Source organism: Orycteropus afer, unplaced genomic scaffold, assembly GCF_000298275.1.
Source record: "Orycteropus afer afer isolate SDZICR_OR568_19922 unplaced genomic scaffold, OryAfe1.0 scaffold00267, whole genome shotgun sequence".
In the NCBI taxonomy this organism is placed as follows: domain Eukaryota; kingdom Metazoa; phylum Chordata; class Mammalia; order Tubulidentata; family Orycteropodidae; genus Orycteropus; species Orycteropus afer.
In genome coordinates this window covers 2,405,579-2,421,474 of record NW_006921854.1, presented here as the reverse complement: position 1 = coordinate 2,421,474, position 15,896 = coordinate 2,405,579, and the positions used below count along the sequence as shown (strand labels likewise).

At 42.5% G+C, this 15,896-nt stretch overlaps 2 protein-coding genes across 2 annotated transcripts in view; both read left to right on the top strand.

Annotated features, from left to right (window-relative positions):
• The window catches only part of LOC103205054 (tomoregulin-1), a 124,426-nt gene extending 118,487 nt beyond the window's left edge, over positions 1-5,939 (top strand). Inside the window, exons 9-10 of the mRNA XM_007950320.2 lie at positions 2,040-2,198; positions 5,855-5,939. Of these exons, the coding sequence (XP_007948511.1) occupies positions 2,040-2,198; positions 5,855-5,939 (244 nt within the window). The remainder of the gene's footprint in view (positions 1-2,039; positions 2,199-5,854) is intronic.
• Positions 5,940-7,449: 1,510 nt separating this feature from the next.
• CAVIN4 (caveolae associated protein 4) lies at positions 7,450-15,868 on the top strand. The gene is made up of 2 exons (XM_007950319.1): positions 7,450-7,857; positions 15,185-15,868. The coding sequence occupies exons 1-2, from the start codon at positions 7,450-7,452 to the stop codon at positions 15,866-15,868; spliced, it is 1,092 nt and encodes a 363-aa protein (XP_007948510.1).
• The last annotated feature ends 28 nt before the right edge of the window (positions 15,869-15,896 follow it).

Below are 15,896 nucleotides of genomic sequence, written 5' to 3'. Positions count from 1 at the left end.
ATTGGTTTCCCATTCAACAATCCATGCACATTCTGTTTTGTGACATTTACTGTCTCACTGTGGTTTTGATTTGCATTTCCCTGATGACTAATGATGTTCAACATCTTTTCATGGGTTCATTGGCCATTTGCATATCTTTGGGGAAATGTCTGTTCAGGTCCTTTATTCATTAAAATTTTTTTAAAAAATCTTTATTATTGAGTTGTACTGACTCAGACTCACTGCCGTGGAGTCAGTCCTTCCAAGGAATGACTGGTGGGTTTGAACCGCCAGCCTTCTGGTTAGAAGTCAGATGGTGAAGGCACTATGCAACCAGAGCCCCTATTGAGTTGTAATAGCTCATTCGAGATATAAATGTCTTATCATGTATATGACTTTCCAAATTGTTCTCACATTCTGTCGGTTGTCTTTTCACCTTCTTGATAGTGTACTTTGAAGCACAAAGTTTTGAATTTGGATGATACCCAGTTTATCTATTTTTTCTTTTTTTGCTTTGTGTTTTTGGTGTCATATTTAAGAAACCATTTTCTAATTTAAGGTCATGAAGATTTACCCCTGTGTTGTCTTTGAAAATTTTTAACATATTAGCTCTTAATATCTGGATCTGTGGTCCATTTTGAGTTAATTTGTATATATGTTGTGAGGTAGGGGTCCAACTTAGTTCCTTTACTTGTAGAGATTCCGTTGTACAGTACCATTTGTTGAAGAGACTCTTTCCCTATTGAATATCTTGGTTTCTGGTTGAAAATCAGTTGACCATAGATCTGTGGATTGTTTCTGGAGTCTGTTCTATTCCCTTGATCGGTATACCTGACTCCTTCCCTTGCTTACCTGCTGGGGAACTTAGAGCTCAGTCTGAGGCCTGTTGGCAGGTATCCAGGAACCACGGGGTCTGAGTGGGTAAACTCACCTCATCTGTTGTTTCCCCTTAATTCTCTCTCCTGGGTTTCTTTTTGTTCTGTGTGTTTTGTGTGCATTATTATAAGCTGCCTCGAATTCCTTTTATAATGAAATGTGGGACATTAATACAAACATTATCCCTGTACTTCACATGTTTTATTAATCAGTTCCAACTGAAGCTTGACTAATTAATACATTTCACTTCCTTCAGCTGAAAAATACATATTCTCAGTTAAATATCTTAAATGTTTGCCCTGTCAAGTTACTACAATCAGCTAATGCTGCTGCCTTTTTATTTATTTACTTTTAATTGGAATTCAGATAATTTCTGAGATTAGTACCTACTTCAGTGCTTAGCCCTATTTCTGTCATTAATAATTTATTTTCATCTTCCCCTGCAACTTAAATGATTCTGTTTTATACACTGAAAAGCATCCTGGATCTATTTGACACTGTGTTCAGAGAACTGTAAATGTTTATACCTATTTATTCAGTCATCCCGTTTTCAGATATCTAGCCTAAGAAATGTAGGAAAGTGCATGTTTGACAAGATGTTCACTATATGTAATTTATAATTGTGAAAAATTAAAAATAACCTATGTGTTTTGGAGTAGGGAATAGATAAACTAGAAGGAAAAAAACAACTAGTGTCATCATGTTGATCCTAACTCATAGTGACCCCTATTGGATTTTCAAGGCTGTAAATATTTATAGACGCAGATTGCCTCATCTTCATTCCGTGAAGCAGCTGGTGGGTTCAAACCACCAACCTTTTGGTTAGCAGCCAAATGCCTTAACCACTACACCACCAGAGCTCCTTGAGGAATAGATAACCTAACTATATTATAGCCACTAGATGGAATCCTATGTATCCTTTTATAAATAATGCTAATAGGGATGATTTAGCAACTTAAAAATTAATGTAATAGAATGACAAGTAAAAAAAGTGCTATATAAAATAGGCATTTCAAAAAGATTGTAAGGAAATCATAGAGGATGACTTTTCTTTTTTCTTCATATGGTGGGGGAGTGCCTGCTTTTTATTCCTATTTAAATTTTATCATTCTTTTGTATCTTAATTTAAAAGCCTAGAATCATTACAGTTTGTAATTGTCATATGAATACTCTCTTCCTTTCAGATGTGAGTCTGGCTACACTGGGCAGCACTGTGAGAAGACAGACTTCAGTATTCTGTACGTAGTACCGAGTAGACAGAAGCTTACTCATGTGCTCATCGCAGCCATTATTGGAGCTGTGCAGATCGCCGTCATAGTAGCAATCGTCATGTGTATCACAAGGTAGGTGATGCCGTAAGAAGCACCAGCTTCGAATCGCAGCTGGGTAGCCGTTAAGCATGCTCACAGTTAAAGAGGCCTGGAGAGTTCACCCACCTGTGGAGGAGAATAGCAGGAAGAGGCTTTTTTGGGCTCTGACGTCTCCCTGTCGTTCTTTAGAATACAGGCAAGAACTCATCTCCAGGGCTGCAGCTGTCTGTGGGCTGCGAGCAGGAGCGTGAAAAGAGGCAGGGGCATAAAGGCATTTAGGGGGCCGTACAACTGGGTACCAGAGCTCAAAGGAGCACTGCTCAGGGACAGTAGGAGCAGAATTTCTAGAACAGTCTGTCCCTGCATGTAATGGCCATGCAGAATCTTGTTTTAAGCCCAGTGAAACGGCAGGGTGTTTTATGCCCTAAGAACATACTCTATCTATAATAAATAAAATAAGAAAGGAATAAATTAGAAGTCAAATAAAAATAATTTTCATGTTATATTATTAATATTCACATTTTTAATCACAAAGATAGGTAATAAGTTTTAAAATGCTATCATAAATAAATCCTTTCATCATAAGGAAAGGACTTACTTGGAATACAGTTGGCATAAAATGAGTATATTCCAAGGTGAGTGAAAATAGGTAAGTCAGAACAGAACTGAATGTGAGAGAAGTCAGAGCAGAGCCTGTGACTGAGCCCAAGTCCATTTGCTCTTCAGTTGCATGTCTCTTCTTTCTTATCTCTCCAGGCCTCTCTTAGGGTTTGGTCCAGAAATCTCAAAAATCATCTCTGTACTCTCTCTCTGATTCTCGGTAGAGGAGTGGAGCATGTCAAATACAGGTATTGGCACTGCCACTGAGTCAGTTCAGACTCATAGCAACACCTTCTTGGGTTTTCAAGGCAGTATCTCTGTGGAAGTAGATGACCCCAGTCTTCCTTCCGAGGAGTAGCTGGTAGGTTATCCTTCTGTTCAGCAGGCAAATACCTTAGGCACTATGCCACCAGAGCTCCTATTTCATGAAACAGATGATGTGCCCTCGGACAAGAATGCTGATGCAAAACTGTGCAGGAGACTAAAAGTAGGGGGCAGTGACATGAAAAATAACATCAGAAGTAAGGAAAGACAGGAGGAAGCTACACAATCTATAACAGCAGGACTGTCTGTGGCCACTTCTTACAGGCTCAAAGATTAAGTAGGTTACCTGTGGTCATCCAGCTGGGAGCTAGAAGGACTTGGATTTGCATTCACTGCCGGCTCTTTCCCACCAGGCGGTCAGGAGTGGTGTTCATGTCGTGGCATCTTGCGAAATACATTTACAAAATAGGACCATAACATGGAAGCAGGGTTTGACCTTGATTTTGTAGCAGTTAAGAATTTTTGAGCAGAGGAAGGGACTTGGTGAAAACCATTTTTTGAGATCTTTATTCTGAGAGTCAGATACAAAATACATCAGAGTAGGGAAGGTATGAGGCAGGGAGACCTTGGGACATTGTTAGAGTAAAGCAAGAGGCGGGTAGTAAGGGACTTGAGTGGTGAGAGAAATAGGTAAGGTCAGGAAAAATCTCAAGGCCTGCTGCTAGTTGTTGGCATCTTCAGGAGGATCAAAAGATGTTGGGTCCAATGGGAAGCAACCTCGTGTTGACCTCTGTTCATTCTGGAGAAGACACTGAAACTCTGAGAGAGGAAGTAGCTTGTCAAGGTCCTAGAGCTGGCTCCACCCTCCTGCAGCTCCTAATCCAGCTTTTGGTTCAACTCTCTGCTTTTGTTCCCAGTGTGCAGTAATCCTCAACTACTAACTTAAGACTACCTGGCAGGTAGTTTTCAAAATGCCACCTTTGCTGTCTTCGCATACGCAGGCATCACAGTGTATTTTCAACTGTGTCGCAGTGTCTTTAGTGTCTACCAACTCCGTGACTGATGGGTCCTCTTCAGATTTGTCACAGATTTCTCCGCGAGGCTTGTCCTTTTATTGTGGTATTTTTTCGACAAGGCTGTCCTGCTATCTTGGATCAAGAGTATTATAATTATGTAGTTGGACTCATCTCCATGAATTTTCCAGGAGAGCTGCTCCTACATATTGCATTATGGGACAGCTGTTCACTTACCCCATGGTGGCTATTACATACTTCCATTGACTTGCATATCAAGTCTACGTGAGTCATTTTTTCTGCTTGGAATTTCTTTCATGAGTGAAGGCACATAGAAATGGTAAATTAGAAAGGACCTCAGATACTTTAGCCAAACTCCCCTTATTTTATAGATGAAAAACCCATGGTCCTAGGAAGTCGGGACTTTTCCAAGGTCATGGTGAGCTAATGATAGTTAAAGAGAATTGCTTAACCTCTCATCCACTTTGCTTTTATGAAATGGAGAGATTTCAGCCCAGTCTATTTCAAACTCTTTTTGTGTGGATTAGTGAGAAGAATTACTGAACAATATACATCATGGAAATACCATCATTATCAAAGCTTTTAAGTCCTGGCAAGTCAGTACTTTTTGAACTTGAATAAAAACATGGAACTTTAAAATATTGATACTCATTGTTATAAAGACTTTCTTTCCGTTTGATTATGAATTCCTTGCTGGCAGTGATTTTAGAAGTCACTTCAGCCCCTAATTTAATATTTTGTGTCGAGGGGAATTGAGGTTGCACAGCTTGTTAATAGCAGAGCCCACACTCAAACCCAAGATGTAGTGTTCACCCCTCTCTTCACTCTACATTGAGCAGCACAGCAGAATACAATGAGATTGATGCCACATGGAGAAGCATTTGCAGGAAAGTTACAGCGAGTCTGAGACTGCCCCTTACCCCAGCAGGACTGTCGTTGTGTTCTGTGGATTGCCCGAATGGGCTGTGCAACGACTGCTTTTCATTCTCTGAGTCACTGTCTGAAATCACCGGCACTTCCTCTTTATGAGTCTCTGAGGTGGATAAGACACTTGGTTCTGATCTCCCCCTTCATCTAAGCCAGCTTTGCCATTTGGGGAGTGCTCATGGGGTCTCATTGGCTCAGCACTTGGCTGCTAACTGAGAGGTTGGGCACACCGAGCCTCTGTAGGAGAAAGACCTGGTGACCTGCTTCCATAAGATTACAGCCACGGAGACCCTGTGGGGCAGTTGTGCTCTGTCACTTGGGGTCACTGCGAGCTGGCTCTGGCTCACGGCGACCTCATCCCCCGTGTGGGATAGAACTGTGCTTCACGGCGTTTTCAGTGGCTGCTGTTTTGGCAGTCCATCACCAGGCCTGTCTTCCCCTGAGTGGACTCAAACCCCCAACCTTTTGGTCATTGAGTATTTTCACCATTTGCATGTCCGAGGACTACATGGTTGTTGTGACGCTCAGGGAAGGTACATAGGTCAAGGTCCTTTCCCCTGCCACAGCTTCCTGTGGGATCAGTCAGTGCAGAGGAGAGGCTTCCCCACCAGAGCAGGGATGGGAGATGCCGGGGATGCCCGGGCGTGAGCTCAGCTTGTGTCTGTGCCTGCACCCTGTGACTGGTCCTCTCCCACCCCCCCCGCCTTGTAGGGGGGCTGGCAGCAGGCATTGCACTGCCCCTCCCTGTTCCCGTTCATATGACCGCGTGCAGTATGGCTTTGCGTGTAAAACGTGCATTACTGTGGAAACATTGACATATCCTAAATGAACTAATATTTTTCCTTTTTTTTTTAAATGAAACAGAAAATGCCCTAAAAACAACAGAGGACGTCGACAGAAGCAGAACCTAGGTCATTTTACTTCAGATACGTCATCCAGGATGGTTTAAACTGACGACTTTTATACGTACATTGACCACGCGATGTACATTTATTATGTCTTTTTTTAAAGAATGGAAATATTTATTTCAGAGGCCTTATTTTTGGACATTTTTCGTGTAGTGCCGTTGGCTCGCATTAGAAACCCTCAGCTACAGCAGTTTCGGACTGTTCAGTAGTCTTTGCTTTATGGTTTTAAATACAGAAGTTGATTTCATGAATTTGTACCACACGGTAACCCTAAGACTTGTTCTTTACCCACGGAATGTAATATTTTTGCAAAGATGGACCCCTTCACAAAGGTTCTAAAGTTACACTCCTGCCCCCACACTGACCACAGCAATGACAAAGCATGAACTAAAGGTAAAGATGTTTACAGATTACTTTTCTTACAAAAAGAAAAATTTAGAAGACACTGTGTTTAAATAGACCTTTAAATGTTTTTGAGATTTAGTAACTGATTTTTTTAGACATTGCCTATTGCATGAACTGTAAACCTGTGTGTGTTAGATGTAAACTATTTATGAGATGTATAGACTGGAATTTGACTATTCCTCTCTTTGAAGAAAACAATTCTAACAATTGGGAAAAGTATCGGACGGTATGATGGAACAGATTGCTGAGAAGTAGATTTAGGTATTGTGAAACTAGGCTGTTTAAGATTGGAATAAAGCCTACTCTATCAGTTAAACCACTTTGGTATGCATTCATTTTTAAAGCAAATACTTGTTTGAACATAAGTAAGCAAATTGTATCTGTGTGTGTGAATAAAAAACAGGAATGATTGTTAAAGGTGCTCTTAAAGTGAGCTCAAAAAATGACCTGAGACCTCTATCCAAATTGTCCTGTAGTTATAGCTCTATCAATAGATCATTTGTTTCAGCATCTGAAGTGTGAATAGAATGTATTCAGCTGTTTAATGTAGCTTAGATATTCAGAAGTATGCATGTAGAATTGAAGACTATGTTCAGAATTAAATATTAAATATTTGATTTGAAAAAGCATGGTATAATAGAGTGTTTTCACTGTATGGCCTCTGTTTTAGTGTGTTTATTTACTGCATTCTCTGATCCTGCTCCATCAGTACATGAATAAGGCAGATTAATAGAAAAAGCTGATTTTAGTTTAAAATGTCCCTTCCTTTTACAAATACTGCTTGAAAATATCTAAGGTAGAAACTTTTTCCCAAGAGTTGAGGTTGTCTGTTTTGATTAGTTGGTTTCTAGGCTTAATATTAGTAACATGGTGGCTTTAATGAAGGTTTTAAAGAAGCGTTCCCCTTCCTCTTTGAGCCCCTTAGTCAGGCAGCAGGCATGCTTGGAACAGCATCCGGTGCTGTGCAAGGGCTCATGTTGCAGAACAGGCGTGGATGGGTATTTGTAGTTATAAATACTTGACCAGTCTCCAGGGGTGGGGTTTCTAACCCTTTAAACAACCCTGTTGCCTGTTCCCAGGCAAACGCTTTGCTTTAAGTGCCAGAATTGATTGTGGCAGGGCATCTTTCACTGGGCAATAAACAACATGGAGCACAATGGGTCTGCTTCCAGTGCCGATGGAATCCACCAGAACCGCTTATCAGGTGTTAGGGAAGAGGAGGACCAAGACGCAGCCCTCACCATTGTGACCGTGCTGGACAAAGTAGCCTGCATCGTGGACAGTGTGCAGGCGAGCCAGAAGAGAATCGAGGAGCGACACAGGGAGATGGAAAACGCGATGAAGTCCGTCCAGATCGACCTGTTGAAGCTCTCGCAGGCCCACAGCAACACAGGCTACATCGTTAACAAGTTGTTTGAGAAAACCCGAAAAGTCAGCGCTCACATTAAAGACGTGAAGGCCCGTGTGGAGAAGCAGCAGGTGCATGTCACAAAAGTCGAATCCAAGCAAGAGGAAATAATGAAGAAAAATAAATTCCGTGTCGTCATATTCCAGGTAAGCTTGACCTTGTCTTCAGCTGGATTCCTGTTTAATTCCTGTTTAATTGCCAGCGTCACCTTTTAACTGTTATGTGTGCTGATGGAATGGCCTTCTCAGCTGGGATCTCAGGATGTAACCGTTTTTGGGTTGACAATGTACTCTCAGTGTTTTGACCTGCTCAACCATTTTGTGTAATGTGAACTGTGGATCACAGCTTAGGCTATTTCTTGCCTTTGAAACTTAATATTGGTAAAGCTTTATGGCTTAGTAGCTGGGCATGATACCCTCTCATAGTTTAACTTCTAGTTAACCCTAGTTGAGCTTCTTTGTTCCACAGAAGAACAAACCAAGGACCAGATAGCCCACAATACAGAGTTTTGTCTCCTTTTTATGGAGAGCCTGGAAAACCCTAAACAGTACAGTGTAAACTCTTCCTAACATAGTTTGCCTTTTGGAGTTTTTGACATATAAATCCCAATGACAAAAGCTTTCTGTTCTCTTAAACAATCAAGCTGTTTTTCTTATTTCCATTGTAGTAATATAAATGTGTTACAGAAATAACTCCTTATATTTGATTACAAAGCCTTCCTGATTGAATAGAATCATTTTGACATGGCATGGTGCATTAAACTAAGTTCCTGCACCTGACACTCATATTTTTGGAAATAGGAACATATCCATGACAAAATGTATAGTATCTATAATGTAATTTTTGAAACTTACACAAATCAAAAAGGAAAAACTGAACTCTCCTTCCATCGCAGGAAAATAAGTAAGTCATTACCAGGAAGTTCACAAAAGACAAGTAGGAACAGAATTCCACTTTCACCTATTTAAATATTGGCAGGTACTTTCTATAATAGTTTAAGGGAGTAGAGCACTAAGCTTTCTCACATTCTGCTGGTGAGAGTGTTAATTGGTACAGTATTTCTGGATGGCACTTTCTATAGTATGTATTAAGAACTAAAAATTCACAAACGTTTTGACCCAGCCATTTCATGTCAAAGAAATTATTCTAAGCAGAAAATTAGAAAGGCATTCACAGATGCAAATATACAGTGTTCTTACAACTGTATTTTTAAATGGGTATTTATGTGCGTAGGAAAAAACTTCAAGAATTATTAATACAGAATGAGATGGGAGTGTAGTTGGATTGTGTGTTAGGCAGTTCACCCAGCCGTCTGTTGACTGATAAAGTTCCATTGGGCTGGGCAGGGTGATCTGTTTTTAGGAACCTGGTGGTTATTTAGGAAGAAGAATCGGGAGGGAGGGGGAGAAGGGCTGTTTGTTTCAGACAGAGACTTGTTGTACGATGCCATTTGAAACCCTCGGGCATTACCCATTCCTGCCAGGTTCCTGGAGGCCCTTCTCCACGCTTAGAAACTTGAAACAAAACCAGTCACCTTGCTCTCAGGCCAGTCCCACTGTGGGTACACATAATTTGGTTTTGGAGCACATAATACCCACTTTTCAGTTTGCCTTCCAAGGGCATTGCCAGTAGTGGGCATATCTTACCCTCCACCTGCGTGGGGCATGTGAGGAAACATCCCTGGTACCCGTCTCTCCTTCTGAGAACCTTGGCACAAAACAGTGGACCAGGTGCCAATCAAGATTTACAAAGGCTAAAGAAATGTCTTAAAAGCTCTAATTGCCTCTTCTTGTCCATTGTAACTCTTTTTTAAGTTAAGAGGCTTCAGTATTTGCCTAATCCCTTCACTTACTGCTGTATTTTCCTTTTTTGGTGACCCTATATTTACTTGAGCAAATGGAAGAAACTGTAGGTCAAGATCTCTCATAGTGCGGTGAGGATTTGGTGAAATCACGTTGTCCAGAATAAACAGCAGTGTTTCAAAAAGCGATTGCTGCCTTCTAATTGGAGATCTCATAAAGAGAAGAGAAATGCAAGGAACGGTGGTCGCAGAACATAGATTCAGTGACTCGGTGGGTGTTAGAATGCTGTCTGAATATTCCCATGGTTATTCTTAGTTAACACAGTTCTTATAATTAATTCTTACAGCTAATATGTATCAGTGGTGATCCTGAGATTGCCTCTGAGACTAAAATTAACTTGAAACCGAGCAAAACAGCTACACTTCCATTTCAGTTTGGGTTTTTCTGCCAGAAATCTCCCCTGGGGATATGTTATGGTGGTAATCCTTTTCACTACTATATCTCCTACGATTGTATATGGCCAGGCTTTTACCGGTTCTCAACACAGGCATTTAAAAATCAACTTTGTGCTGTATTTTATGCAATCATGGCTTCTCTTTGAATGTACTTCCCCCTCGATGACGCCTCTTGTCATGCGAGCCAGGAGGGTACTGTAGGCTTCACCGATTTTGATGATTTGCCATAGGTCATTCCCTAGGAAGTCCCTGACATCTAGATACTCAGGATTCCCCTGTTTTACGTGGGTGTTCAGTCAAGACCACTTTACTGTGATCCCTGATGCTCATTACAGAAATCATCTTTTACTTGTGCTTTTATATATAATGATACATAATGATTGTATTTGGAAGTCAGCTATAATTAAACCTTGTAATCAATTATTTTTAGGGTGTTTTCACTATTAACTCACGGTGTCTCTGGCTCATAGGAGTTGTAACAAATAGATCCAGACCAGTACTTTTCTGACTATCTCTGTTTTTATTTGGAATGCTGATTTACTTCTCTGTGGTAGGTATACTCAATAAACGTTTGTCGGATAAGGTAAGACGCTTGCTTCGTCCAACAAATAGCTATTCCTAAGCATGCACCATGCATCAGTCTGCACTCCGGAAACTGAGAACCTTCTGTGAAAAATTTCTAAGTTGGTATTATTTATTGTACCATTGAAGAGTGATGTGTGATTGTGGAGTTGCGCTCTGTCAGCATTCTTCATGGCGGGGTTGTGAGGACTTTTCCCTACCAAGCAGTAATTATCCTTTGACTCCTCCCTTTTCTAATTATACCTCCCCAGGGCCGGCACCGAGTTTCTGAAACTGCTCCCTGTGGCAGGTGTCAGGAAAAGAGAGGCATAATTTCTGCTTCTAACTGATTCATCAGAGTTAGGAGACACCCACCCCTGCTTTGTTTAGCTCTAGCCTCTTCACTCCTGTAGCCAAAGAATTTAAACTAATTTAAAAACAAGTATTCAAAGGTTCAGGGAGCTCTCTGGTGGCGTAGTGGGTCAGGCATTTGGCTGCTAACCAAAGGTCAGTGGTTTAAACCCACCAGCTGCTCTGCGGAAGGAAGATGGAGCAGTCAGTTTCCATAAAGATTTACAGCCTTGGAAACCCAGTGGGGGACCCTGTGAGTCAAAACTGACTCCATGGCAGTGAGTTAGGTTTTGTTTTTATTCGAAGGTACCAGGAATACCATCTTGAGTATCAGGCTGATAGATTTTGGAATATGTGTAAATGTGTTTGTGATTGGATTTTATTTTTTGATTGAATCCGTATAAGGGGGTTCTCAGGTAGGAGCACAGTTCTTTCAGAAATTCTAACTCATGATTTAGTTAAAAGTCTCATAATCTCTAGTTTGTTCTTGTAGTTTTAGAAATCATCACTCAATGGTGAATCGGGTTCATTTAGCACCTGAGGCCTGGGCTAGCTCTCAAAGTCACCAGTGTGTGGCATGTTCCCAAATGCACTTCTCATCACTTTGATACATTTGACATAGTTGGTTCCTCTCTCTTCCTTGAAACTACTTTCCCCCTGGTTCCGGGAGGCACCGCCCTCTCCTCGGTGCCTCTTGCCTCACTGGCTGATTAGGAGCTCTGGGGGGGCAGTGCTTAAGTGCTTCCTTGGCTGCTAGCCGAAGGGTCAGCTGGTTAAGCCTGCCAGCTGCTCTGCAAGAGAAATATGTGCCAGTGTGCTTCCGTAAAGATTTGCAGCCTTTGAAACCCTGTGGTGAGGTTTTCCTCTATCCTAGGGTTGTGTGAGTCTGAATCGACTAATGGCAGGGGGTGTTGGTGGCTTTTCTTTTCACTGGCTGATATTTTTCTTTCTCATTTCTTCTTTCTGTCTACATTTACAAAATCGATGTAGAATTCTAAAGTCCAAAAAATGTCTAAAATACAAGTTTTTCCATGACTTACTTGGCAGCAAAACCATGCTTGACCTGATCTCATTTGATGGTGAAACCTGCCCTGAAGTAGCATGAGGCTGTTGACGGTCTTTATCTGACTTAGTGTGAATATTCATACTTTTGTATAGAAATATTTCTTCCTTAGATCTTTCTGAGAATATTATGTAATATACCTTATTATTTTTCTAAAATCTAACCTATATTGAACCCTGAAACATACTTTGACCTAAGAAATTTTGGATAATGAATTATTGACTCATTCACTCAATCTCTTGGTGACCCTCTCTCATTTTTATTCCATCTTTAGGCTAATAACCCCTGCATTTTTCTTTCTGGCCCAGTTCTCCCTGACTTGGACTCCTGTACCTGGCTGCCTATCCAGCCTTGCCACTTGGATGTCCGCTGGGTATCTGGAAGAACATGTTTTGATCCCATCCTTCCCCTCTGTCTCCCTCATCTCAGTTAATGGCCGATTTCTCCTTCAGTTACTTAAGCCATATACAGTCAGTCCCTGGGTTATGAATGGCATCCATTCCTGAGTGTGTCTTTAAGAATTTGTAGGTAAGTCAAAACAGGAGCGTATGATTCTTATTCAGCCTTCCTTTAGTACAAGAAAAGGCTGGAAGCCTTTTCAATGATTTAAAAGCTGCACATGCAGCAGGTGAAGGTGATTTTGGTGAATTTATTGCAAGTAGGGGTTGGTTCAGTCATTTGAAACTCAAAAAACAAAAAAACCCCAAAAACCCAAACTCATGCCATCAAGTTGGTTCTGGCTCATAGAGACCCCCCATTGGGTTTCTGAGGCTATAACTCTTTACGGAGGTACACCGCCCCGTTGTCTTCCCCGGAGCCGCTGGTAGGTTTGAACCTCTGACCTTCTGGTTAGCAGCCAAATGCCTTATCAGTACACCAGCAGAACTCATTTGAAAGTGAGGGCAAATTCACATAACACTAAAGGGCAGGTAGGAGTTGTTGGAAAGTTAGATGTCCTCACCCAGGGACTGCTTGCACCTGAGGGTGTAGTCTTTGACTCTCTTTAATGATCCATATCCAAATTGGCAGCAAATCCTATTGGCTTCACCTTCAAAGTAAATCACAATCAGGCTACTTTTCACCACTACTTCTGCCAATACCTTGATCTACATTTTCTTGGCTGCTCTTAGTCATTTCCAACTGGTCTGTCTACTTCTGAGCTTGCCCTCAAAGTCTGTTTTCAGCACAGTGGTCCTTTCACAGCATGGGCCAAATCACGGTACTGCTCTCCTCAAAACCGTATAGTGACTTCCTATCATACTCAGAATAAGGACTCCTGTTGTTGTTAAATAAAATACAGAGCCCTACATGATTGGGCCTTCCCACTGCTCTCACCCTGTTCTTGCTCCTTGATCACGTTCCTGCAGCCACACCTCCCTCCGGGCTGTTCTGCTTCCCCCCCGCACACATGCATTACCTTCAGGTCTAGCTCCAATGCTGCCTTACTGTGAGGCCTTTCCCATCACTGTGTTTCGGATCGTACGTTGCCCATCACTGTTTAACCCCTTTCCTGCTTTGTTTTCACCTTAGCCCTTACCACTGTCCGACATACTGTGTGTTCTACATATTTATCTTCCAGTAGCTTATAAGCTCTGCAACTGTTTACTCAAAGAAGCTTCTCAGTTCCTAAAACATCGACTGATGCCTGGTGGGTGCTTAGTGACTCTTTGTCAAATGAAGAAATAAGCAGCTTGTCTTATCCAACAAACATTTATTGAGTATACTAAACCATATAGAAGACACTATGATGAGTACTGAACCTAAAACATAAATAAGACAATGTCTCTGCTTTCAGGGGATCAACCATTTAATGAATACTTCAGTGAGACAGATATAACAGTAGAGTACCAGTTCAATGTGTGATAAACCAAACCAAACCCACTGCCATCAAGTTGATTCTGACTTACAGCAACTTCCGTTGGGTTTCCAAGGCTATAAATCTTTACAGAAGTAGATTGCCTCATTTTCCTCTCATGGAGCAGCTGGTGGGTTTGAACCACTGACCTGGTTAGCAGCCAAATGCCTTACCCATTGCACCACCAGAGCTCCTAAAATATTTCTGTTGTTGTTGTTATGTGCCATCGAGTCAGCCCTGACTCATAGCAACCCCTCCTTGGGTTTCCGAGGCAGTATCACTACGGAAGTGGATTGCCCAACCTTTCTTCTGAGGAGTGGCTGGTGGGTTTGAACTGCCAGCCTTCTGGTTAGCAGTCAAGTGCCTTAGGTACTACGTCACCAGAGCTTCTTTGATGTGTGATGGATGTTATAAATAAATGTATCCTTTGCACCTGTTTGTGGTTTAAATTGGGGACGGAATCAGCTACTTAGGGAAGTGCGGGGCATGTGAACATGTCTTGAAGAAAGATTTAATTCACAGAGTCAAAAAGAGGTGAAGGAGCAGTTATGGTAAGAAAGACCACATATACAACACATATACAAGGGTGGAAAGGAAAACGTTTTATGCCTGAAGAGTAGAGAGTGCTTGTGTGTTGTTGGACTGAAGGAGCGGGAAAGTAGGTTTTAGATCAAACTGTGAAGAGCCTTGTGATCGTTTTAAAGAAGGTGAACTCTCCTTTGGGTGTTGATGGGCTCCCAAACGTTTTGAAGCAGAGGGGGAGGCTGTGGTTAGAAATATTTAGACATACTTGTGCACTGTATGGTGTTCTGGAGGTAGAGAGATCAGTGAGGTGGTGCACTAGCTCGATCCAAAGATGACAGGATCCTGAATGAAGACACTGGTGGAGAGAATGATGGGGGAAGGAACAAGGTATGAAGCAGTAGTATTGAGAGGGCTTGGGAACAAAGCAGGTATGGAACAAGGAGAGGAGGCACCTGGGTGGCTGTTGGTATAGTGATGTGCAGGAGGAGAAGCAGACGTGGAAAGGATGGTGGGTGGCCTTGATTTTTGGACATGTTTAGCTTGAGGTGCCTGCGATACATCAGGTGGAAAAGTCTGGCCATCATTTAGAAGAGTGACTCCATCTTAGGTGAAGAGAGAGTATTTGTGAGTTAGCTTGCACTTGGATTTGAAGGCTTGGAAGTGGAAAAGGGTGCTTGTGGTGACCTTGGGAGATGAAGAGAAGAGGGCCAGGGAGAGAGACGCCTTGAGAAGCGTCACCATTGAAGAAGCAGGCAGAGGATGGAGAGCCTGGGGTGGAGATTCATGAGGTGGGCCTGGAAGGTAGGGGAGCTGGTCTCTGTGCGGAGGAAACACTCACCTGCTTGTTTTTCTCTTCCTCAGGAGAAGATTCGGTGTCCGACCTCCCTGTCCATCGTTAAAGACGAAAGCCTCACTGAGAACCAGGAGGAAGATGCCAGTGTCTTCGACCCCCCCATCGATCTGTCTTCTGATGAAGAGTATTACGTTGAGGAGAGCAGATCGGCTAGGCTTAGAAAGTCAGGCAAGGAGCGCATCGACAATATCAGGAAGGCATTTTCCAGAGAAAACATGCAGAAGACACGGCAGAACCTGGACAAGAAGGTGAACAGAATTAGAACCAGAATCGTGACCCCTGAGAGGAGAGAGAGGCTCCGACAATCCGGGGAGAGGCTCCGGCAGTCCGGGGAGAGGCTGAGGCAGTCCGGGGAGAGGTTTAAGAAATCCCTCTCGACTGCTGCTCCCTCGACAGCAGCTTTTAAGATGCGCGGCCTCAGGAAAGCTAAAGACCCCAGTGTGGCTGAGGGCCAGGAGGGCATCAAGGAGCTGGGCGTGGACATCATCGCCAGGAGCGAGTCTCTGCGCCCCATTGGTGAGCTGTACCCCGAAGAGCTGCCGGAAGCGGAATGTGGCGAGGCCAGGGCGGTGTACCCTGCCCAGGAAGGAGAGGAAATCCTGACCGCTGAGCCTTTAAAGGTTACTTTTAAACCTCAGGTGAAAGTGGGTGAGGACGAGTCTCTCCTGTTAGATTTAAAGCAGACAGCGTAACAAGGAAGGAAGTCTACTGCGAATATCA

Excerpts from the sequence above, each read along its gene's own strand:
- CAVIN4 (XM_007950319.1), top strand. The coding sequence starts at position 7,450 with ATGGAGCACAATGGGTCTGCTTCCAGTGCCGATGGAATCCACCAGAAC. Across the intron at positions 7,858-15,184 it reads TCCGTGTCGTCATATTCCAG|GAGAAGATTCGGTGTCCGAC; the intron begins GTAAGCTTGACC and ends TCTCTTCCTCAG.